The sequence below is a fragment of the Cygnus atratus genome, chromosome 3 (assembly GCF_013377495.2).
Source record: "Cygnus atratus isolate AKBS03 ecotype Queensland, Australia chromosome 3, CAtr_DNAZoo_HiC_assembly, whole genome shotgun sequence".
Lineage (NCBI taxonomy): Eukaryota > Metazoa > Chordata > Aves > Anseriformes > Anatidae > Cygnus > Cygnus atratus.
The window spans coordinates 38,126,912-38,153,173 of NC_066364.1; the positions used below are offsets into that span (position 1 = coordinate 38,126,912).

Sequence of the window (26,262 nt, forward strand, 5' to 3'; positions counted from 1 at the left end):
GAGAAATAAACACTTCACGCCAGCAGAAAAACCTGGCCCAAAATGCCCTTTAGAAATGAGAAAGAAATGAATGCAGAGGAAAAGGGGAAGAAAAGGAAGGAGAGAAGAAAAGAAGGAAAAATGAACAAAATTTTTATTTGAGGTGCTAATATTAGAAGTGCGGGATTTTTGCCAAAAAATTGGATTTCCCTAAATTTGCTAAAAGATGTATTTTTATCTTCTAGGAAAACAATGAGCAGGAGAAACCCTGGAAGCTTTTTGCTGCACTGTTGAATATGGAGATATAAAAACTTTTGTACCTGGAGCATCTCTGTCCCTCTTTCCAATGGGTGACTTCTGAAGCTGGAACCACCCCGCTACCTGAAGCAGCCACTTCTTTCACTGTGCATCTTGCAGGGGGAAAATGAATTTCACAAATTGCACCACTGAAGCCAATGTGGCTGCAAAGCCAAAAACTGTAACTGAAAAGATGCTTGTTACCCTGACCTTGGCCACAATCACAACCCTGACTATGCTGCTGAATTCTGCTGTGATTGCGGCAATCTCCACAACCAAGAAGCTCCACCAGCCAGCAAATTATTTAATATGTTCGCTAGCTGTGACAGATCTCCTTGTTGCTGTCCTTGTCATGCCCTTGAGTATCACTTACATAATGATAGACAAATGGACTTTGGGATACTTCATCTGTGAGATCTGGCTTAGCGTCGACATGACCTGTTGCACGTGTTCGATTCTTCACCTGTGTGTCATTGCTCTGGACAGGTACTGGGCAATCACAGATGCCATCGAATATGCCAGGAAAAGAACGGCCAAAAGGGCTGGGCTGATGATAGTCACCGTGTGGACTATCTCCATTTTCATATCCATGCCCCCTTTGTTTTGGAGAAATCACCACAGCGTCAATATTCCCAGTGAGTGCCGCATTCAGCATGATCACGTCATCTACACTATTTATTCCACATTCGGGGCATTTTATATACCTTTGACTTTGATCCTGATTCTGTACTACAGGATCTACCATGCTGCAAAGAGCCTTTACCAGAAGCGGGGTTCGAGCCGCCACCTCAGCAACAGGAGCACCGACAGCCAAAACTCTTTCGCCAGCTGTAAGCTCACACAGACGTTCTGCGTCTCGGACTTCTCCACCTCCGACCCAACCACAGAGTTTGATAAAATCAACGCGTCCGTGAGGATCCCTCCTTTCGAGAATGACCTGGACCTGGCTGGTGACCGGCAGCAGATTTCCACCACACGGGAGCGAAAGGCTGCTCGCATTTTGGGACTGATCTTGGGTGCTTTCATTTTGTCCTGGTTGCCCTTTTTTATCAAGGAGCTGCTGGTGGGCCTCCACGTTTGCACTGTGTCTCCAGAAGTAGCAGATTTCTTGACCTGGCTTGGATATGTCAACTCCCTTATCAACCCTTTGCTGTACACTAGCTTTAATGAAGATTTCAAACTGGCCTTCAGAAAGCTCATCAGGTGTCGAGAACATTCTTAAAAGTACTGGGAGATGATGATGATGACATGACTCCTGGCCTTAAGAATGAGAAAAATAATTTGACTATTGTCATTTCCTTTGACAAAGGGAAAAAGGGATTTTTGTGTTTGCCTCTTTGCTCGACTTCTCTCTAGCCTGTAAATTTGTTTTGCTGTTTTTTTACCTCTGGTGTTATTCATGGTAAAGAATTTGAAATAAATTTATTCTACAAAGAAACAGATTTTTTAGCAATGAAACAAACAAACAAACATTAGATAGTCATGTTTACGGCATTCTGTGTAATCAATGATTTGAGAAGAAAACAACAATATTCACATTTCTTTTATACTTTTTTAATTTAAGAAGCGAATGTCTAACTTAACATGCACTGTAGTAATATGAAGACTTATAAACTGAATCCCATATATATGCATTCAAAAATTAATAAACACTTCATGGTCATAACATCTAAACAGAAAATCTTTACTGTGGCATTTTGAAAAAACTGTAACAATTTTTTAGGATAGTAGCCACCATTTCCAGCGTAGGTTACAGCAAAATAAACAATTTATTCTTCTTACCCCCACAGAAATACACTGCCAGAACAGAAAACAAAGTTCAGTTCATGTCTTCTAAAAGCAGATCCCACTTTGTAGTCCAAAATAATCATGTAAGTGGCTCTTTTTTTGTGCAAATTTCCTGATTTATGTTAAAAGTGTTGGACAGAGTCTGAAGTTTGTTTAACAACTGAGAAAACGCAGCTATCAAGTGTCGTGCTTGTACGACCAGCTGCACATCTGACTGGTCACCTTTTAATACCACTGTTTATTATCGTATTTCTTCAGGGCTCAAGCCTTGTGCCTCGGTCGGCTGTGGGGTGGCATTAATTCAGTTTTTCCCCACTTCCTGTGGACCTTGCAGTGCACAACCCCATGGATCGAGCAACCTTACCCCGCAGACTCAGAGAGTCACGTGTCTTCTCAGAAGGCCAGTAATGTATGGTGTTCAGAAATATCATCTAAAAAACAAGTTACTTTCTATTTGAACAGCATCAGCAGAAAAAGAAATAAAGAAAAAAAAAGATAGGGAAAAGAACTTTTTAAAATAGCAGTCTATTGTATGCATGTCTGTCTTATCTTCATCTTACAATTCACAATGGCATTCTTGAAACTTAACCTATGATCAAGTCCTCTAGCAGGATTTCTTGTTTTGGCAGTCCACCAAGGAGTTACTTCCCTTGTCCAGACAGCGACAGAGTCCTTCGTATGCTGTCTTCTGTGATTATGGAAGTTGAAATGCCCTGGTTCAAACATTTTGGAAATCAGGCTGGGAAGAGACAAAATCAAAACTAAGAATCTGGTACTGTCCATTAGTAAATCCTAAACACTGCTTAGATATTGATTACTTATCTTGCACCATAATCTTCTCCCCGTCCGTTTTTCTGGACAAATTCTTTTTGAATTAAACCAATATACCATACAGAAAATATCACATATATCAAGCTGACATGCAATAACAGTGAACTACAGCATGGCAGCTCCAAATCCATCAAAACAAATATTAGAGGTAGCAGAAATGTTGTAACAGCACTGGAAGCCAGCCCTGAAAAATGTTTTGAAAATTTACAGCACAACGATCATTTTTCTTATCAAGAGTCAAGGAAGTGTAAGTAACATGAGTAATAAACTCCAGATGGAGCTGAGAAATTACATCCTTATTTCTGAAGGAAAGCGTTCAGTTGGAAAGATGCAGTTCTGCAAGCTGAGTGTAAATCAAATCTGAAGGTGACAAAAGTGTGACCTGCTGCTTACCCACATTCAGTGGGACTCTGCTTCAAGGACTACAAGTTTCCCATGCCTATATTTAGGAGACTTATCTCCAGCTGCCCTTCTGAAGCTCTCATCTCTGCTGCCTGCACCATCTGCCTTTGGGTTCCCTACTAGTTAATATCTAAAAAGAGGGAAAAAACAATCATCCCAACCACTGAGAATGTCTTCCAGTGTGGAAGCCCAGAGATCCATAATGGTTTTTCCCTTTCTCAACTTGTTGGAGATGGAAACTGTCAGCTGAAGCTGGGAACAGTGGCCTGACCCTGCTCATCCGTAAAATTCCCAAAGCAGCTTCACAGAGTACTTACACTGTCAGGGAAAAAATGGCTGAAGGACCAGAAGTGATGAGCATGATCTCCATAGTAGCTACTGCAGGTAGGTAGACATATTTCAGACAGGTATGAAAGCTGTAAAATAGAGGGGCTGCATTATCTTCATTTCTAGCAGTCCTTCTAGTATCTGATCTGCACTATTATCACTCAAACCACCAATCAGTGTCAGGTTGAAGACTGTGTTTAGATTTAATATTTAGAGGTAATTAACAGGAAAAAACAGATGGCTGGCTAATTTTCGTGCTTCCCTGTTAAATAAAGACTCACCATTCACTGCCAGCTGACTACTGCTTTTCTAATTAAGTCATTAGCTAAACACAGAGCTATGTTTTCTAACAAATGCCACTAGACTGATGAAGATGTCCTGTACATTTTCCACATGCACAAAGTCAGGAACAGTTTAAAGTACTGTTTACTTATAACAATTTAACTTGACCAGAAATTACCTGTTATCTGACGGAAATAAAAACCTTTGCTAGTCTGGCACCATTATTTGGCAAGCTTTTTTATTTTTCTTTGTATTAAGTACTTGCTGATTTTACAAAAGGTTTGGAGACATCTCCTGAGCTTAGACTTCTTGTCTGTGGCAACTCCCCATTCATCCCTGTCCTGGACTGGGCCCTGCCGCACCATGCCATGCAATGCAAGCTCTTCCCAGCAAGCTCTTAATGAAACATCCAAGACCTTCACCCAACATCCACCTTAGCCTCTCTGAAATGTTTCTCCTCTCTGAAATGTTTCTCCTTTTCTCCTCAAAGTCTTATTTTCCCTGATTTTCCTTGCTCAGATCTCTTCCTACCTTTCTTCCTGTCTGTCTTGAAAGGTTTCTCTCCACATCAATCCCCACTCTCTACAGCAGGCTACATACTTTTGGTGGGTACTGTTTCCTACTATATTTACACCCCCAATTCACCATCCCACCTTTGGATTTCTGACTCCCTCTAACCCCAAATTTAATGTGGTCCTGCTGGAACAAGGCTCCACGCTCTCCTCCCATCTCAGCCCGGGTCTCAGTGCTGTTAGCAAGATTCTCATGGTCATGGGTGTTCAAGTCTGACAGTTTTTACTCTCTCTTGCATGTGCTCCACATCTTCAGGGAATATTCTCTCTTTGTAAGCAGACAGTGCTTTGCAGTGAGTTTGTATATCCTTAGCCCTGAAGAACTCACCCATCAACCAGCTGGCCTGCTCAGAAGACATACTCTTCAAATGCTATTTTACCTGCTATATTTATTTTGTCAACCTTCTTCTGTACCCTACATCTGTTGTTGCTTTTCTACCACATTAAAATCAACCTTCCTATCTTCACTTTTAGGGTTCCGTACCCATACCTGCAGCGGGAACTCATGTTGCACTCAGCCCTTCTGTTCTGCCTGTGTCAGTCTCAGCTCTCTTCTCTACAAGCTTTCTCTTCACCACATGGTGCCACATCCCTCCTTGCAGCTGGTGCTTTGTTCCTTCTCAAACCCACTTCTGACATGACTCTTCGTGGTGGTTTCACCCTCATGGACAGCTCAACTCCACCACAACCGCCCTCTCACTCCCCTTCCTCAAAGGAAAAGGGGAAAATATGATGGAAAAGGACTCAAGGATTGACATAAGGACAGGGAGATCACTCAACAATTATCATCATGGGCAAAACAAACTTGGCATAGGGAAATTCATATAATTTATTGGGGTCCCTCCCACGAGATGCCGTCCTTCCCAAACTGATCCTGAGGGGGCTGCCCACAGGCAGCAGCTCTTCGAGAACTGCTCCCACACGGCTCCGTGCCACGGGGTCCATCCCCCAGGAGCAAACTGCTCCAGCACGGGTCCCCCACGGGCGGCAGCTCCCCCCAGACCCCCTGCTCCTGCGTGGGCTCCTCTCCACGGGCTGCAGCTCCGGCCCGGGGCCTGCTCCTGCGGGGGCTCTCCATGGGCCGCAGCCTCCTCCAGGCCACATCCACCTGCTCCACCGGGGGCTCCTCCACCGGGGGGCTGCAGCGTGGAGATCTGCTCCATGTGGGACCCGTGGGCTGCAGGGGGACAGCCTGCTCCACCAGGGGCCTCTCCACAGGCCGCAGGGGAACTGCTGCTGCCCGCCTGGAGCACCTCCTGCCCTCCTGCTGCACTGACCTGGGGTCTGCAGGGCTGCTTCTCTCGCATTTCTCACTCCTCTCTCCCAGCTGCTGTCATGCAGCAGGTTTTTTCCCTTCCTTCAAGCTGCTCTCCCAGAGGCCCAACCAGCGTCTCTTCCCTGGCCCAGCTCTGGCCAGCAGCAGGTCCCTTTTGGAGCCAGCTGGAGCTGTCCCTTATCTAACATGGGGCAGCCGCTGGGCTCTGCTCACAGAGGCCACCCCTGCAGCCACCCACTACCAAAACCTTGCCATGTAAACTCAATACAATGTTGAAAGAAAAAGAGTATATGTGGGCATGATCACATAGGTCACATCATCTCCCAAGGAGTGTTATGTCTCTCTAGTGCATAACACATCCTAGGCACAGCAAAAGCACATTAAGGGCTACTGAGACGCTCAGATGTGACCCATCTACATCACTGAGCCCCTTTGAAGATAGGAGCTCTCCACCACAACAATGCACTGATCTGTTTGCAGCATGTCAGATTTATGTTGATGATCTTCCTGAATGGAAATGGATGACGGAACTGAACTTTCCAAAAGACTTTAAAACAAAGTCCCTGTTTCACCAAGTTTATGCTGTAAAGGGCTGTCACTATTTGGACATCACTGCTGTATGTCTGAGCTGTGCAGTTTTCTGTAGTTGTCACTCCTTATTTTTCTGTACTGCCAGCGGACTCTGTCCTTTGCCTGTACCAGAAGGGAACCAAAAAAAGCGGCTTTATTTGGCGCAAGATGCTAAAAGAACAAAGGAATCTTTTCTAAGGACTCTATTTATGCTCCTCTGTTTTCAACCCCAGTTATCAAAAAGTAAACAGCATTGCAGAGTTGAGGAGAAATACAGGTTTCCAGCACAAATAGAGAGATTGTTCTTGTGCCTTGTGTACTCTGTGTAACCACTGCAAATATCAGTGACAGACAGGCTGTTCTACAGTCATCTTTTACACAGCCAAATGATTTGTATGAAGAATTATCTTAAATTGCTTTATTGTCTAAGTGGGCACAGATACTGTGATATCTTTTATTGGTCTAGCGAATATATTACAAGTTGTATTTCATAAGAGTCCCATACAACACACATGCTCCCTTTGTAATTGCTATCTGTTTACTCTTGAGACCAAAAGGAATACAGTTTTTTTAAAAAAATTACCTGAGTTTGGATAAATGCCAGCTTCATCAGCTGTAAAAATATTCTTTACCAGTTTCTGTTTTATACTATGTATGTAATATCGCCAGTGTTTCTCACTTCTGCCCCTGGCACTGCCAGGGGATTTTTACTTTTTCATGAATCCCATGTAGGTGTTCGCATGTAGATAATTTTATGTGTATTGTCTGCAATATGATAAAATTATTTCTTCTTACCCAGTCTAAACTAACCGCTTGCTACATTCAAATTGAAATAAACTGGAAATTATACCCTGCCATGCCTATCAGCCGTGGAGTACAATTTACAACATTTCTCGTGGTTTAATGTGGCCCTGCCCATGTGTACAGTAATTGCACTACAGATCCCTGTTCAGTAAACATGCCTGGGAAGAATTCCACTAAGTTCTATGAGCACTGAATCAGCCCTTAAAGGTAAACTTTTAGTGTTGCTACTGGAAGTAGAAGATGCAACCATGAGTGAGCCATGGAAAAAAACATATGCTAGCAATGCTATGAGCCTCTGCTCAAAGACCTAAGGAAGAATGATTTGTTTCACTTTTTTTCCTTCTTAATCACTTTGCTTTCCTCCTCATCTCACCATTTCCTGGTCATTCATTTTTCCCCATGTTTATCTCTCTCTCCTTCCTTTCCACTGCAGCCTTCCTCTGCGTTACAGTGGCATCTAGTAATCTGCAGCAAGCAGCAAGGCTACCTTGGGCTATGCTAACACATTCACCTAAGCATCACTCTGCTCTTGATTTCAGGAAATCGGGCTGCAGACGTGGCTGTTCCATGGTACTGCTCTGCAGCCTCTGCCACTGTTTCATTGCAGTTTCACTACAAATCAGATTCCTAACATGCATCAAGAGTCTTCGAAATGAAAGATGCTGTATAATACACCACGATAGCTTCCCATGCACTATGATTTCTAAGATCTCTTTTTAATAAATCCCTCTCTTCTCCTCCCTCATGGGGTTTCTATGCATAGAAACTACTGCCATGGCTAGTATGGTCCCCAGATGCAAAAAGCAGTGATGGAAATGCTCCCCCCCGCCCCATATTTTACCCTTTTCCAATTGCTTGCACTGCACTCTTAAAATACATTAGCATATAGATCAGCTTTCTGACGTTTTCATGGATTAATTTCCTGCATGACAAATTCTCACCCTCATTTCTGTCTGGTACAAGGTCCCATGTCATTGGGGTACTCAACTCTTCTGAAGTAGTGTGTCTGCAATACCCATTTCATATACCACATGACTGCAGATGGACACGTTTCTATGAGACGAGACATAAAGCAGTCTTCTTCCAACTATCCTTTATAAAAGATACACATTTTGTCAATTAAGAAACAAAACACAACTTCTGGGAAGAGGGAGGACAGAATTTGTACTCCTTTGTAAACTGTTGTTTTGCATGTAATGTGAAGTGACTCAACTTCTGGCTATTAATTTTAAAGGAGTACTAAGAAACAAAACATGAAATCACACGTGCGTGCCTGAATTACCTGCAACAAGCAGAGTGACCTTCCCGTGGATTTAACAACAACACAAAAGATTGTTTCTTTCCAACGCCTTCCACAACAACCTTTTCAGAGAAATAGAAAGTCACAAATGACTACCACTTCTGTGATGCCACTAGAAAAAAATATCTCAGTTGTTTTTAGGAGGTACAGCCTGACAAGCTGCTAAAGCACTGGGATAAGCTCCAACAAGCATATTTCTCTAATAAGTACAAAACCAGGTTAACACCTCCAGCTTGCGAGTTTTTGAATTGGAGGATTGGACCACTGAAATCAAGCCTACCAGCTAGAGCTTTATTTTTATTTATACATATTCCAGTGCAATTTCTCATTCTTTTATTGCTAAATTTGCATTTAAGAAATAAAAGGGATCACTTCTTAAATATAGAATAACAAGAAAATATTCTCTCTTATTTTTGCAATTTCAGCAGAACTTTTCCATATTATGACTGGTCATTCATTCTGAAGCAGGCAGAAAGAAAGGAATTTAATCCAATTAGGTCACAGAAGTTAATCTAGGATTGCAAAATTAAGCTTGTTTGTCTTGGTCCAATGTTTGCATACACACACAAGTCACAGATCGTAATCAGATTCATGAGGAGTAGTTTTGCTCCTTGCTAGAGAAGAGTATATTTGTGTTTTTAATAGAGGTCAGTAAGAGGCTGTACTCGTTCTTCTCCAGCAAGAGGAATAAAAGAGCAAACAGGCAATGGCCTTTAGTGGAAGAAAGCTAGAGAAACTGCGGGTGGCAGAGCAGGAGAGGCAGACAGACAGGTGACAGACAGGGAACAAGCCATTGCACCAGCACTGCACACAGAGGACGTCTCAGTGAGGCACTGTTCGTTCCCTATGGCCCAGCACACCCAAATGTACTCCATGTCCAGCGACCTCCCTCCAACCTGCAGCAGAAACCCCCAGGAAAGCAGACTTGTGAGAACCAAGCACGTGCTACTATATCCCTGCAAGTGTCACCCAGCCATACAGCAAACCGTAGCAAGGAAGACATGGTGGCAAGGTGGACAGCAGGAGGGGCTGAGTGTTTCCTCTTTGGAAAATCAATTGTTATCAGTGGATCCTGATGGAGCCAGCAGAGTCACCGCAAGTCAATGGTGATGACTAACAGCATGCAAAGGCTGGAAGCCCACCGGGCCACTTGCATTCCCTTCAAACATTACAGTTATCTCTATATTGAAGGAACAGCCTGCAGGGTATCTTCTAAAGGGGATCGTTTTCAAAGAACAAACTTTTAAGCAGTTCTGGATCAGCTGGTCGTGTTAATTTTTTTAAATATTGCACACCCGTAACATTTTTTTGGACTTCACCCAAGGGTACACAAGACAGTGGTAGACCTGGTACTGTGTTCAACTGCCTTTGAATCAGTCCCTTGATGAACAAAATTTGGAGCTATTTTTGAAGGTTGACTGAAAATTTGACTTGTAAGCTGGCTTTCAGAGTTACAGTAACCAACGTTGCCTGAATGCTGATTATTTTACTTTTTCTTAATTCTCTCTCTCTGTTTCCTCCCTCTTCCACATATTCCCTCATTATCCTGTTGGACTAATTTTAGTGAGCTATTTCTTTTAGATTTAATGGGTCAGTTTGACTTCATCAGCAGCACATAGGTTAGAATGTGCATTTCTCAAGCAGTTAAACAAAAGCCACAGCAAACATGAGCAGCAGGATGTGGAACACCAGCTTAGCTAGAACATATGCAGGATGAAGGTTGATTTGCCCTCTTGATTTGCTCCCTACCAATTTTCACTGTATTTCTCATCAATTCTGTATATCTGCAAGAGCTCTCTGCACTTTGTGGTACTCTGAGATCAACAATCCTGGCACTGAAATGACAGGAAAAAAGCTAGGCAAGCTAAAGAAGTGACAGGTTAAATGTATTATGCTTCTACTTATACATGTGCACCGTTAGGGACAGAACTACCATAACTGGTACAAAAAACACTGCCTGCTGTCATCTGAGCCAGAAAGCACACTGTTCTTCTAGTAAGCCTTGCCTCCTTACCAGGCCAGCAGTTGGAGGCAGAGAAGATTTCATGCCTCTACACGGACCCCTGGCACAGGAGACAGAGGTGGGCTGCTCGTCCCCTGCCCATGCCCAGTACTGGAGTGTCACAGCAGACACGCTGTGCACCGTCATCCCACTTGTCTGGGAAGCTCCTTTAACGCCGACACAGCTCGAGTCTGTATTTAATTCACAGTTGTCAAGTATTGCCTTCCTTTGCACAGGAGTGTGACTGCAGGCTGGAGATGACACATCGCAGGGAAAACAGAGGTACGGAAGTGAACCTCCTGGCAAAGCCTGTTCCTTACTTGCCCAGGTGCCATGGGCTTTGCCATGGGGCTGGAGAGCCCAAGAAAACTGGGTGCACGGCTGAGAGTGTTGCTCCTGTGTGCCATAAGATGGAGAAACAGCTCTACACCAAGTTCAACCTTTTGTTTTCTGTAACATTGCTAAATAGTTTGATTTGAAGCATCTGACCCACCAGGCTCATCCCGCTGGGCTCACAGGCCACAGAGCCCAGGAGCACACCGGTGCCGTGGATGTCAGCACCCCGCGGGAGGGCAGGCAGCAGGAAGGCAGAAGTGCCACCAAGCAGAAACCTTCCATTTCTCGGGATGAACGTGAAACTGTCCCCTTCAGAAACACACCTAAATGCTCAGATTTGCCTTGTAGTGCCAGACAAGTGCCTGCATCAGATCTACAGTACCACATGGGCAGTTTGGGCTGGAAAAGGAAAGCTAATGTTTAAGTTAACTTACTAAGTTCTGTTTATTAGCAGAGTTTATTTCACAAGCAAGTTTCAAACACCACTTGTTGGACATATTTGCCAAAACATGATAAAAAATTAACATGCACAAGCCTAAAACTCAAGCACTTCCCATTTAAAATGTTCTTTGAAAGCAGCAGAAAAACATTTTTAAGGACATTTTGAGCTAAGCAGTAGCAAACAGCCAGGGGTTGCTCTGGACACAAATCTCTTCCAATAGGCTTCTGCTTGCACTGATGAATTTTCTCTGTGCCCTAACTTTCCCCAATTACTTTACACTGAACATTTTCTGATGGTAGTTTTCAGGGTTTTGTGGTGGTTTTATCCTCATGGACAGCTAAACTCTACCATAGCGACTCTCTCATTCCCCTTCCTCAAAGGAAAAGGGGAAGAAAATATGATGAAAAGAAAAAAAAAAAAGGCGGGGGGGGGGGGCTCAAGGGTTGAGATAAGTCAGGGAGATCACTCACCAATTATCAACATGGGCAAAACAAACTCAGCATAGAGAAATTAATGTAATTTATTGCCTATCACTAGCAGACTAGAACAGTGAGAAGCTAAAAGCAAACTCAAAACACCTTCCCCCCATCCACCCTCTTCGACCTCTTCCCCCCAAGCAGCACATGGGAACAGGGAATGGGGGCTGCAGTCAGTCCCTGATGCTTCCTCTCCACCGCTCCTTCACGGTCCTTCTCTGCCCCTGCTCCCCGTGGGGTCCCTCCCACGGGATGCCGTCCTGCCCGAAATGAGCCTGTGGGGGCTGCCCACAGGCAGCAGCTCTTCGAGAACTGCTCCCACACGGCTCCGTACCACGGGGTCCATCCCCCAGGAGCAAACTGCTCCAGCACGGGTCCCCCACGGGCGGCAGCTCCCCCCAGACCCCCTGCTCCTGCGTGGGCTCCTCTCCACGGGCTGCAGCTCCGGCCCGGGGCCTGCTCCTGCGGGGGCTCTCCATGGGCCGCAGCCTCCTCCAGGCCACATCCACCTGCTCCACCGGGGGCTCCTCCACGGGGGGGCTGCAGCGTGGAGATCTGCTCCATGTGGGACCCGTGGGCTGCAGGGGGACAGCCTGCTCCACCAGGGGCCTCTCCACAGGCCGCAGGGGAACTGCTGCTGCGTGCCTGGAGCACCTCCTGCCCTCCTGCAGTGACCTGGGGTCTGCAGGGCTGGTGCTCACTCCTCTCTCCCAGCTGCTGTCACGCAGCAGGTTTTTTCCCTTCCTTCAAGCTGCTCTCCCAGAGGCCCACTCAGTGTTGCTCCCTGGCCCAGCTCTGGCAAGCAGAGGGTCCCTTTTGGAGCCGTCTGGAGCTGGCTCCACTCTGACATGGGGCAGCTGCTGGGCTCTGCTCACAGAGGCCACCCCTGCAGCCCCCCACTACCAAAACCTTGCCTTGTAAACCCAGTACAGCTTTTTACCAGCTTCACACACACATTGTTTTCACTGCTCATCAGGTGTGTTAAGCACTCTGTTCTTCAAGTCAATCTTTTCATTTTTTCCTGGTAACTCACAATTTCATGATCTTTTTTAACCAATCTACCACTTTATGTATAGTGAATGACAAGTGAGTATCTTAAATATTTAAATCAATTAAAGAGCAAAACTCAAAAGCTTTCATAGCTACAAGACCTCTCACTGGCTCAAAAGCAATTTTGCCACTTATTTCTCTAATTCCTGCCAAAATAACTGCTACTTTATGTCTTACATGAAGGTCATTAAAAAAAAGTAGTACTTGGCTTTGAGCGTACAGAATTTTCAGTGGTCCAAAGCTTTTTGGTGCCCAATTCTTAAGTACATTGTTTTCTAAAGCCAAAAATGAAAGCCCTGATTATTTCATGTAATCCCTTACTTAAAAAGGAGAGAGTGTAGAGTTCAGCTGCTCTTTGCCAGCAGAGATGCAAAATGAATTGAAATCCCAAATGGTCAAGGTTGCGTCATATCCCTTGCCTAATGAGGCTGAGATTGGGGTACAAGAAGGGCATCAAGGAGTGCATGGAGTGGTGACAGACAGGATGGGGTCTGGCTGCAGAAGAAGACAGTGAAATTTATATATGCGCTGGGAAGTTTCTGTGTGTGTGCTGGGTCTGTCAGCTCCTGCATGTGTCAGCACAGGCAGAGAGCAGGAATAACCACAGACCCACAACTGAAAACAAGTACCTTTATTTTTATTACCTTGCCAACCAGGGGATCCACAAAACAGCACCCGGGTAGAAGCACACAAGTGCTTCACAGGCACCACTGAGCTCAGTCCATGCTGGAGGATCAGTCACCAACCTGCTGTTTGTCTGTTTACTGAGAGTTCACACGCATGTCATTTACTGCCATGTTGCGATCCTCACTGTGCTTTGATCTTCTCCATACCAAGGCAGGGAGCTCAAGTATGTCTGATGGGGCACCTCCAAGTCTACCAAATACCTATGCTATGTATACACAGATGTTTTACTTGTCAAACACACAGAGGATAATCAACAATAGGTATGATATATGTGTTTTCCTACATTACTACTGTCCAGGCTTTATGTATTCCCAGCTGCAAGGTCACTTGAATGTATTTACAGTCCTCCTCGCCATTCTTCTGCTTTTAACCCATTTGCCCCAACAGCTCCTGTTACTGTCAAGAGAGATCTGCTCAACTCAGCCTTTGGAGTCAGGGTTTGTGATTCATTTTGTCCTGGAACAGACACCTATGCCCAGGCACAACAGAGGCCTCACAGATCTGTGCCTTTCCGAAGCAAGAGCTTTGCTGCAAGCCACCCCAGGTATCCCCAGATGCCTACCTGTAGGACGCCCAAATTAAGCACTAGATTGTCACTGCTTCCAGCAGCGGTTTGGACCCCTGCCTTATCTGTAGGTAGCTGCATGTACACTTCAGTGCTGAAACAGTCATCCAAGAATGATTTTTTTTAATTTGACCTTTTAAAAACAGTCTTCAAAAAAACACCCTCTGTGTGAATAGCACATCTTCTAGAGAGATAGTTTTCTTCTTTTTCCCGCAAAGCACTTGCTTTGGTCTTTCTTTGAATCACATAAAAGTATTTTCTACCTCACTTCTTCAAAATAGTCATGTGTAACCTACAGACTGCTGGAAACAGCAAGGCTAACCAAGGAAATAAAGGTGGGAATACATGTTCAGATGAAGGAAAGGGCTAACTTTTTGTAGTGAATATATGAGCACACAGGGAAAAAGGAATGCAAACAAAGCCAGTCTTATGGGTCAACGAAAGAAGAAAAAGAAAGAAAGAAAGAAAGAAAGAAAGAAAGAAAGAAAGAAAGAAAGAAAGAAAGAAAGAAAGAAAAAGAAAGAAAGAGAAAGAAAGAAAGAAAGAAAGAGGGAGGGAGGGAGGAAGGAGGGAAGAAAAAGAAAAGAAAGAGAGAAAGAGAGAGAGAGAGAGAGAGAGAGAGAAATCCCCATCGTTGTAACCAGGGCAGTACAGCTTCTCTGCGGGGCAGTGTTAATTCAATTTTCCTTGACAGTATTTTTTTTCTAACTGATGAAATAGCTGTGTTGTTGAAATATTTAGTAATGTCCTGTGTAAAAACATCCTTGGTCTACAGGTGGAAGAAAGAAATACAACCATGATGGAAACTCGTTGCCTTGGCAATAGCCGTGAATCCGTGTGTGACCTGCACCCTTGTGCAGCAACTCTCCAGGACAGCCTGGTTTGCACGGCTATGCAAGTGAGAGGCACAAGTGCTTTGAGGAACATAATGGTTATGGGATCAGTTTCCAGGACCATAGCTTCATTAAAACTAGGCCCTTAGACCACTAATCTGAGAATGCGGGTGGATCTTCATGGTCCTGGGCCCAGAGCAGCCACCGCTTTGTAGCGGCAGCTCACCAAAATGCAGCCCTCAGTCCCAGTACTGACACAGGTAATTGCTCCCTTCTGTAGGCTGGTCACATCGGTTTCCTGATTAGGAGCACACCATCAGCAAGTTCATGGTGGCCATCCTTACCATGGAGGCCTACGAGCCCTACTGTCATCTGCTGTCTCCCCAGCTCATTCCCCTTTCCCAGACCAGGCCTCACCACCTCCTCCCCTATCAGAAGTATGCCCAGCTATTTTGGAGCCATTCGCTGGGCACCTATCCCTTAAAGCCAGGCAATTGTTATTGCAATCACAGGAGGAGCCATTTCTTCATACAGAGAGGCCCCACCAGTCACTGCCACAATTCACGTGCACCAACATCATGCTGGCATACTCCGGAGCCCTGTTTTTTCTCTAAGACGTACTTATACTGACACCTAGGGTGTGACGATGATGACACTTGCTGATTTGGGCTGAAATGGCACTAACCCGGACCACCACCATTTCTGCCACCATTCTGTCATCCCAGCATTCCTAGTGGTCACTAGGACATTGACCGTGTTGTCATTTACCAACAGACACCTGTCAAGCACAGATTTTGGAGTTTGAAGGCCTGCTACTACTAGCTACAAAATCAGGCAGAGACAAGGAGGCTGGCTAGACTACTTGGGTCTTACCTGAATTGAGAATAACTTGTATATCAAAAAACAAACAAACAAACAAAACACCAACAAAAAATCACTCCTTAGAAAGTGTAGTGCTGTGTGACCCAGTTTGCAATATTAGAAGCAGTAAGTGTTACACTCACACCTTTCAAAACAAGCTTCCTATATAAATTCCTGAATCCCTCGCTTCATTTTAGGAAATAAACCACTTAGGAAATAAACCCAACCATTAAACTTGCAGCTGTTAGGCTTATTGTGTGCCCTTGCAAGGATCTAAACAGTCTGACAGATACATTGCTTTGGTGTTGATGCCAACGGACTTGTCTGCAGTAAATAATTCATCTCAGACAGCCAAGGGATCTTGGGGCTGGAAGGGTCTCATCCATTCCCCAGCCTTAAGGCAGGGTCACCTAGAGGCATGTCACTTCTGACATATGTTCGTTCAATCTGTTCTTAAAGCCCTCCAGTGATGGAGATGCCTCACTTCCCTCAGACAGCCTATTTCCCAGCTTCATTTCTTTCAGCAACAGTAAGCTTTATTCACTATCTAATCTGAATCTCTCTTGCTGCAATTGGAGAATGTTGCTTTTCATCCTGTCTACCACAAAGAGAAAAAAAATTAAAAATGCACTGTCCTTGCAGCAGCCTCTGAACACTAATCACCTGACAAATCTTCCTTCCTTTTCTGCTTATGTCTTGCCTGTAAACAGATTGCAGCTATTCGGATGCTGTAGTCAGAAAAGTTTACCTCAAATATCATGTATTTTTAAGGCTGAAGACTGCTGCATTGCTGCAATTGCTGACAGACACACACACACACACCCCGCCACCTCTTCTGCTCAGTTCAGCTGTGGAAGAAAGTATTAATTCTTATACTCCAGCTTCCACTGAGAACATTTGTTGATAGCGAATCACAAATTTGCGTAATACTAACATTTGCTGAGTGAATTTTAGCTCCACAAAAATACATGGGAAGAAAGCAAAAACGTTTGGCTGATGACAGACATTCTGTGTTCCATACTAGAAACCACGCTCTGCAAAAGGAGGTCTTTGATGACAGTCTTCACCATCACCTCCTACCTGTGTCCAGCCTCATGGGCTCCCCAGTGCTCTGCTTCTCCCAAGCCAGTGGCCTCCTCCTCTGGGCACCACCAACCACCTTGTGTTCCTTGGTGTCCTCCTCTTGGCCTCAAGCCCCAGCAGTGCTACTGTAGAGCTCAAACTAGCAAGCTGAGCGCAACTCAACAGGGTGATTGCTGCTCTACTGTCTCAGCGGCAGTGTTTTTGAGGTTCATCTCACCAGTTAGCAACTGGTGCTGTCGGAAACACACAGCTGGGGTTTGTTTCACCCAGTTCTGGCCATCCAGAAATGAGACACCTGAGCAGCTCGTGTAGTCTTCATCACGATGCAACAAGGAGACAAATGAGCCCCAACCAGGGACCTGTCTCTCTGCGTTGGTTATAGAGGTAGCCCCGGTATCTAGGCATGTTAAACAAATTTCACTCCCAGTGAACAGAAATAGTTTCCATCATCAGTGTCAAAGCCATTTGATTCCACATGGTTTCCAACAAAACTCCAGCAAGGACCAGGGTTTAAATAAAATACGGCTATCTCACACCTAGTAGTGAAGAGGTCAAGGTCAGTACCAAAACCTCACTGCACAGACCTTTTCTTAAGATGCTTGTTTTTCTGCAGATTTCAGTCCATGAGGAGGCTGAGACCACTGAGTCATAAGCCTCTCTTAAGTGAAAAAGAGAACCAATCAGCATCCCTTGAAGTCAACAGGAGCAGAAGATGGCAAGAAACAAGCCTTTATTCAATCTACAATTCAGATCTTTTACTCCTCTTTAGCTAAGTGCCTATTACAAAAAGTACTTGTAAGTATGAAATGATCCATACAGTGTACATTTAACTATCAGAATACTCTTCAGCAACTCTTATCTCAGGAGCAAAGTATTGCAGGAAACACATCACTTAAACAAGTGCGTGTTTACCAGAAAGAAAAAAAAAAATGACCTTTAGCAGCAAGAGAAATCTCTAAAGTGCATCTCTGAGCTACAGGCTTTACAGCTGATTGCTTTTCATATGGCTCACATACATGCATGAAAAAAGTTGCTTTTCAAAGAAGTACATCATCCTTGTAAATAAAATAACCTTTTATCCTCATGTGGCATTCTCAAATATCCCTGGCAGGCACTGACTATGGAAGGAGAGCACAAGTGGTTCCCTGCTCATCTAGCAGATGGGATGACAAACCCCATCTAGCAGGTCTAGGACATGCCCATACAATGGCACCAGCCCTTCTCACGGGGATCTGTCTCCCTCCTCGCTCCAGATAGACTGAGTAGCAGAGCCAGTTTGATGCAAAAGGGAGCGTTTCCACACACCTCAGGCTGGGTGGGACGTCCACGTCTGTCCCCTGATGTTGTCCACCAAGTGCTGTGTCATGCCATCTCTTTTACAGACAGACAACATGCCACTTTGTTCTAGCTTCCCTACTTCTTCACCCACCTCAGAATAGGAGTTTCTTCCAACGCCTCACTGTTTTGACAGTGGGAGCTGGTGAGAGTTTGATGCTCAGAGCTCCTCAACTCATACGCTGGGATGGTGCTCCTCCTCAGCAGTCATCTGGTGGCACTGTGGACCTTGACTTAGCTTTACATTATGGATTTCTGATCTACAAAAACCTTGGTGAATGGAAAAATGAGGCAGTTTATTCCAATTCTTCCAGGGGCTCCAAGTACAGCAGCACTTGCTTAAGCATAGCCTGGGCTACTACAGCTGCAGAGGGCATGTGTCTACACGGTGCTGTAGCTTTTAACTCTACCATAAGATACCAGTGTGACAAACAAAATCTCAGCCTGAATGAACCAGCTCCACTCATCTTCTAAACCTCTTACCAGAGTTCGCTGGCCAATTTTGGGTGGTGAGTTCAGGTGGCACAGCTGTGGCCCCTATATGTGTTCCTCACCTCTCATCCACGGGTTACTACTCCTGATGCGGGGACGTCTTAAGAGGACAATTTTCTGCTCTTGAGAAGTTGTGGCTTACAGTTAGTGAATTAATAAAGCGTGTAACGTAGCATTAATGCACCTATATAAATTTCCCTCTGCCTCTTACATGACAGCACAGTGCGGTGGCAGCTGCAATGAGTGGGAATTTAAAAGGATATCAAAGACAGCCGAGAACAGCCACATTTCCTAACATCCGTTTTCAAATATTTAATCTCTTCCTTGAAGAAAAAAAAAAAAACAAAAAGGAATGTATTTCAGGAGATTTTCAAAACAAACCGGCAGTATGGCCCTCAGCCACTTGTGCTTTAAGCATCTTGAAACAGCAGTATTCCCAATTAACCTCAGTGATAAATCACTGATGTTTATTTGTCAGATCTTAGCAGTTCCTTGAAAAGAGTTTCTGCGAAACAAATGGTAGAAACACTGTGAAAATATGCTTTCCAAACTGGCAGAGTCCCCAGAAAATCAAAGTCCAGGCTTCGTTTGTGGCAACAGGAAAACAAATGACTTAATGAAGTGTCACCTAAAGTTTGGATTCATGTGCACTGCAGTGGAGCACTGACAAGCAGCACTTGCTGGGAAAGTTTCGCAGATGTTTTCTAGGCAAGGCTATTGATGCACTTTCTAGCAAGGTCACAGAGAAGGTTTCCGAGTTAAAATTCTATCAGGCAGCCACAAAACAGTAACTTCTCATGCAAGTTCTCCCATTCATCCTCGATGGACTGAGTAGTGTCCATCTCTAGTCACCAGGAACATTTCGAGCTAGGCCCTCATCAGCCTTTTCCTCCTCAGCTCTGCCCTGTCTGAGGCCTGCTGGATTTCTCTGTCCTGCCAGGTATGTATGTTTTTAATCTGTTATCGAGCCACCTCAGCCATGTAGTCAGATAATTCATTATGGTTCCATTAGGATAACACAAAGCCAAACAAACAAACAAACCAACCCTGTTCAGCCCAGAGAAAAGCAACAAAACCTCTAAACCTCTTCAGCTGACTGCATAGGGCAGGTTGGGCTCACGTGAATGGCACATAAATAGAACTCAGGTGCAACTGAAGCAAACCCAGTGAATTCGGTAACCACTTCTGGGAATATAGGTGGGACAGGGCTGAGCAGCTCCCAGCTGGCACAGGGTCGCCTCTATTCATGCATCTTTGCTGGCAAGGAGATGCTCTTCTCACTGAGTCCTGTCCAGCTGATTCAGCAGCACAAGGTGTCATTTGCCTTTTTTTTTTTTTTTTTTGAGTTAGCAGTGCTTGTTTTACTTCTGTGCAGCTTGTGACAACAGGCTTTTATTCTGCTTCTGCAATGCTTTTTGTAGATAGTTATTTTTAAATACGTGCTTCACTGTTGGACTTCCTGAGTGTTGCACTTTCACTTGCATTTGTTTTTATTTCACTTCCTTGACTTTGGAACATTTGCCCAATTTATCAAAATCAGCTTGAATTCTTATCCCCCAGGGTACATAAAAGCACTGACTGCTTAACGTTATCCACAAACTTTGCAAGCACTCCATCTAGTTTATCCTCCGAGTCATTAATAAAAACAATGATTAGAGCTGCCCTCAGGTCTGGTCCCACAGGACTGCATTTGCAAGGTCCTCCTTATTTGACAGTGAACCCCTGATAATTATTTATGAGTGTCGCCTTTCATCTAGTTGCACACTGCTCTAGGAAGGAAAAAATTCTCTAGCCCCTGCCATGGTTTGCAAATAATATATCAAATAGCTGTGCCAGAAGTTTGACTAAAATGCAAGGTAAATTATATTTCTCGCTTCCCCTTATACAGTAGGCCATTACCCTGTCAAAGAATGAAACTTGTTTTCTTTGACATGATTTATTTTCAGCAAATCCATGCTGACTATTTCTTGTGAACTGAGAAGTTCTATACACATTGGTTGCTTAAAAGCGTGTCCTGCATCTTCTCGGGTGCTAGAGTTAGTCTGGCCAGTCTTGCAGAAGGCTTTTCTTTTCCAGGAATTATATTATTCAAGCACACTAAGTGCAAAGACACATTAAACCTCCCCATACTCTTTTAATTCACTGTGATAGTTGCTAATTATGCAGAGGTGGCTTCGACTTGTTCTTTTGGTACTTGTTTAAGCAGATGTGGTCCGCCTGAAGACATCAAACTTACGTGCTCTTTAACCTGTTCTTTGAATTATTTTTAGACTGTTCTTTAACATTTCTTTCCCTTCTCTGGCCTTGCTGTGGTGAACAAAGGAGAAAGCAGAAAAGCAGCAGGGCTGTCCTCCCCTGTGAACCTGTAGCTTCTTGCTTTTTGTTACTTTTGATGGCATCTGCTGGCGGATATGGGATATGCCACCGCAAGGGAGAGAGAAATTAGTTCACGGGCTGTCAGCAGGAATATTTGCACCCTCAATGGCGGAAAGCAAAGTAAGAAATAACTCTAAGGACAGGGACTGCTTCCTCTGTCCCCCCACCAGGAATAAGCAGGCTAACCCCAAAACAGAGAGATGCTGAACCCACTGGGTAGTTTGGAGAAAAGGCAGCAGGACCAGGAGGCAGAGGTTGGGTTCAGGAAGCCCTGCCTGCCTCCACTTTCCTCTCTCTGCTTGGATGTCTTCCTCCAAGATGTAGGGGCATGAGGAAGGCAGGGAAACTCGAAAACATGGTACCCCTAAGAGGCGATGGATGCTAATATTTTCATTATTTTTATGCTAAGCTCTTAATATTTAAGGTTTGGTCATCTGTACTTATTTTTCAACACTTGGAGAAAAAGCACTGCTACGAACATTGGCTGCTAAGAGCACTTTGTTCCTTGAATTATGTGGCAGATAAAAGAGAGATGTGATTTGCCTCATCAAGTGAAGAGTATGTAGGCACATTATAAAAAAGGCATTGGGAATATGCCTGTCAAAGCAAAGGGTATGGAAAAGCAACACCAACAGAAGCGAATGATATTTGTTTCCAGGAATCGGTGTTCAGAGACAGAGAGACTTGGAGTGTCAGTCCCAAAACGTATGCCACTGTTCTTGCAAAAACTTCCCTGAAAATTATACCTGGAGAAACCACTGGCAATGCTTATGCTGTATTCCCCATCCCACATCAGTCCTCCCAAAGACACAAATTATTTAAACACTCGGGATGAAATGAAAGCAAGTGTAGGTACCATTCTGTGCCTCACCACAAAGGCTAAGGACTGAGGGGCTGTTAATGCTAATGCCAAACATAACTATAAGCCATCTCTGGGATACAAGAGATATCTGAGTATTAAAGTCTGCCCAGGACTTGTACACGAAAGGTGGAGACACTCAGCCAGCTGACAGTAAAAACCCCTGCTCCCTGCTCCTGAGGCTGGCTGGCACGGTATGTCCTTGCCCAAACTTGTCCTCCAAAACTGGGACCATAGTGGAATAGTCTCTGATGTTCATGATTGAACCAGGTTTGGGATTTGTGCTAGGTGTCATAAACCAGCTCAGTGCCATGGACCGTGCTGATGGGTCACCAGTATGAATGACCAAGCAGCTGGGATGTCCCCCGGCACTGTCTGATAGCAGCCAGGGGGAAAGGAGCTCTTAGGTGGAGGCAGCATGGGCATCTCTCCATCTCTGCACTCCACATTTCTAGATTCAAATTTTTTTAGAAACTCCAAGTTTCTAAAATACACAGTTATTCCGAAGCCCTGCATGGAAATGATCAATGAAGCGGTTTCCCTTTCCTCACTTTTTAGCTCTCCTGAACTACCTGGCAAATCCCAATAGAAAATTCTGCCTTAAAAAATCGTGAAGATGTAAAAGTTAGTCCCTGCAGTTGTACTTATGAATGCTGAGCTTTAAAGCTAGACAAATTCAAATGATAAATAGGATGTATTTTTGCCTTAGACTTTATAAAACTGTAAAACACCAGATGGCTTTTCTGTTGGTGTGACCTGCCATGTAAAATATATTTTTAACACTTTCTGATTTCACCACAAATAGGGCACAAAAATGATCTGCAGCTAATTTCAAAGTAATTTTACATGTGAACTTGGCCAGGCTGGACAGAGTTACCAGCAGGCTGGAAGATGCCTTCCCACCACTGGATGGCATTCAAGGGCCATAAATACACTCACATCAGGGTCCGCAGCAAAAGAAAATGCCTCTTAGAAAATTAAATCATAAAACGCCCGAAGCCTTTGGATCCTCAGCAATGCTTCCATAATATATATTCATATTTTCAAAATCCCAAGAAAATAAATCTGGAAAAATGAAAAAAAAAAATATCTGAGGAGAAAGGAGCTTTTCTCTGAGAAACAACTGAATATACATGTAGGACACAGGACTGGAGAGCTGAGGGATCAGCTCTGAAAGCAGTATTTCATTTAGCAGGATTTATGTGGTGAATTCTCCTGACTCCACCTATGTCAGCATCAGTAGGGGTTGGCAGGAGGTAACTGGACAGGGCTTTTCTTCTCTCTTCCAGATATGGACACAACTGGGAGAGAAAAGATGAGATGTTAACCCGATCTCACATGAGCCTGCTGAGAGCAGGAGCCTGAGCTGGGGGCCTCCTGGGGTCCTTCCCACACGAACCACATAGCTCTTCCATGGCTTCATTAAGAATAAAGACACTGTAATTTTTTATAAAACAGCAGAGCACCCACCGAGGTAACAGCATTTGTGCATCTGAGACCATGAGCAAGATCATAACCAGGAGAGAGGGGTAAGTTTGGGAATAGATAAACATTTAGATCCATCACTAACCCATGTCCCTTACTGCCACAGCCACAGGTCTCTGAAATACCTCCAGGCATGGGAACCCCACCACCTCCCCGGGCAGCCTGTTGCAATGCTGGCCACCCTCTCCATGTGGAAATTCTTCCTGATATCCCATCCAGACCTCCTATGGTGCAACTTCAGGCCATTGTTGCCTTGCGTCCTGTCACTTGTCACTTGAGAATAGAGACAGACACCCTCCTTCCTACAACCTCCTTTCAGGTAATTGTAGAGAGCAATGAGGTCTCCCCTCAGCCTCCTCTTCTCCAGACTAAACAACCCCAGTTCCCTCAGCCACTCCTCATAACTCTTGTTTTCTAGTCCCTTCACCAGCTTTGTTGCTCCTTCTCTCCACACACTCGAGCAACAAAATATCCTTCTTGTAGCCAGGGGCCCAAACTGAACACAGTACTCAAGGTGTGGTCTCGCCAGGGCCGAGTACAGGGGGACAATCACCTCCCTCGTCCTGCTGGCCACTCTATTTCTGATGCAGGCCAGGATGCCATTGGCCTTCTTGCCCACCTGGGCACACTGCTGGCTCATGTTCAGCCAGCCGTTGACCAGCACCCCCAGGTCCTTTCCTGCTGGGCAGCTTTCCAGCCACTGTTCCCCAGGCCCGTACCCAGCATGGGGTTGTTATGACCCAAGTGCAGGACCCGGCCCTTAGCCTTGTTGAATGTGGTGCGATTGGCCTCGGCCCATCGGTCCAGGCTATCCAGATCCCTCTGCAGAGCCCTCCTACCCTCAAGGCAGATGGGCAGTCCTGCCTAACTTGGTATCTTCTGCAAACTTACCGAGGGCACACTCGATCCCCTCATCAAGAGCACTGATAAAAATGCTAAACAAAACTGGCCCCAAGACTGAGCCCTAGGGAACACCATGGGTCACCAAGACTTTATGTCTGAAAGAGCACAGCAAACTACACGCTAACCACAGGCAAGGAGTGTTTGCTGAGTTTCATCAAATTAAAGACTGTTAAATAAGAGGATATTTTGCACCTCTGTTAGTACAAAGAAAGGCTCGAATGAGGAGAGGTGACAGTCACAGCTTCTGTGGTGTAAAGACAGGGTCGCAGCAATGAAGTCTCACCAGGGAAAGCCGTGGTATTCTAGGAAAACAGTGTCTCTGCCAAGTCTGTCATTTCTGCTACAGAGCCTAGCTATGAACTTCAGTTCCCACTTCAATTTTTGCAAATCTGCCTTGTCATGGCCCAGGGGATAGCTGCCTCAGGATAAAAAGGGGGAATATGAGGATAAGTAAGTTAAAATGGGATCTTCTCCAGTTATAATATAGGGCACTTTGTAACAAAGAGAAGTGTACAATTGATGGGGCTTCATATTTGCACTGCACTAAATGTGTGGTCAGGCAGTTCATCCATCCCTCTATCTACTTACCTATCTATATTCATGTCCCTGGACATGTCCTTTGCTCAGAGAAGATCCCCAGTGGTGCATGGCATGCTCCCCTCACAACACGCTGATGCTACCTCAAAGCCCAGCAATACACAGCTTTCAGGGGTGTCTGGTTGCTGGTTTTCTGGAGAGGATCATGTTGGTCTTTGATATATGATAGCAAGTAGTTACCTCTCTGATACAGATTATGATGTCTAAAAAGAAGGTGATGGAGTTACAACAGTCCTGCACGTAGTACCTTGTTCTTCTAGCCTTTCCCCTTTTTTTTTTTTTCCACAACAGGGCTTAAGGGTAGGGAAATGACTGCAGGGTACAATCTTTTGGGATTTTACACCATCTGATAAGAGGACTCTATCAGATACAGAACTTGTCCAACCCTCTGTCCCCTAAGGCCGGTTTTATGTCACCTGAAGAGGTAGAAGTGGGTGCTGTAGTTTCTAGCCTTAAGCTACAATCTACCATGCACAAGATTTTTTACCCAGCCCATTGAAATGATGTTTTAAAATAGCAAAAGCAGAAAAACATGCTTATTTCCTGGAAGAAAACAGTAACTATTTTACTTGATATTTTATACTACAGTGTAATATAAAACAGAAGAAATGGGAAATATCAAGGGCAGAGTTTCAACTGTAAGTATCAAAACAATGACTGCAAATTGGGTTTTAGAATCTACAAAGCACAGTCCAAATATACGATTGTTTCCCAACAGACATTATGTATACAACAAAGGCATTATAGTTTAACACATTCCTCATTTAAGATTCCTGGTGTTTTCTTCGCCCCTTAGCCACTCTGTAATCAAGCAGCCCAAAAGGAAAAAAACTTTGTTATTACCTGTGCTGTGTTCATGGCTACATGGACATAGTGAGTCACGTCAGCCACTAGGAAGTGTTGTCCCACGGTCATCAGCTTCTGCCTGCAGCACCCAAACACCCAGTCCAAAAGTCAGGAGCACCAACTCCTTCCTGAGCTGATCCACAACACAACCACGGGCCGACCCATAACATCACCACCCTTCCTGTTTCCAAGCCCTTCAGAGAAATCTATTAGACTCATGACACCAACAAAAATCCAACAGGCTGATGGTGCCCAAGGATGAGGAGCCATCCCGAAGAGCACAGAAAGGCCAGTCATCATGATAAAGCTTAACACTGTCCCCCAGGCTACCTTATTATTGTGAGCGCTCAGCTTTTTTTCCAGTCTCATTTTGCTCCCCGCTACCTGACAATATATCCAGAGTAAGATCATGTTTTCTGCTGTGTTTGGGACAGAAAATATTCAGTAAGACTAAGAAACTAGAAAAGATCCTTGTTAGGAACCCTGTATCACTAGGAACCACTGTATCATCACCCCAGGAATGGATAATATCTCCAAGGAAAGGTAAATAAATAAATAAGTAAATGGCAAAATGAAGAAAAAATGGCCATGAAATAGCATTTGAGC

At 44.6% G+C, this 26,262-nt stretch overlaps 1 protein-coding gene across 1 annotated transcript; it reads left to right on the forward strand.

Moving 5' to 3' along the window:
- Positions 1–403: 403 nt before the first annotated feature.
- Positions 404–1,498, forward strand: HTR1E (5-hydroxytryptamine receptor 1E). Its single transcript, XM_035559533.1, has one exon. The coding sequence runs from the start codon at positions 404–406 to the stop codon at positions 1,496–1,498; it is 1,095 nt and encodes a 364-aa protein (XP_035415426.1).
- The last annotated feature ends 24,764 nt before the right edge of the window (positions 1,499–26,262 follow it).

Coding starts and splice junctions, on each gene's coding strand:
- HTR1E (XM_035559533.1), top strand. CDS start 404: ATGAATTTCACAAATTGCACCACTGAAGCCAATGTGGCTGCAAAGCCA.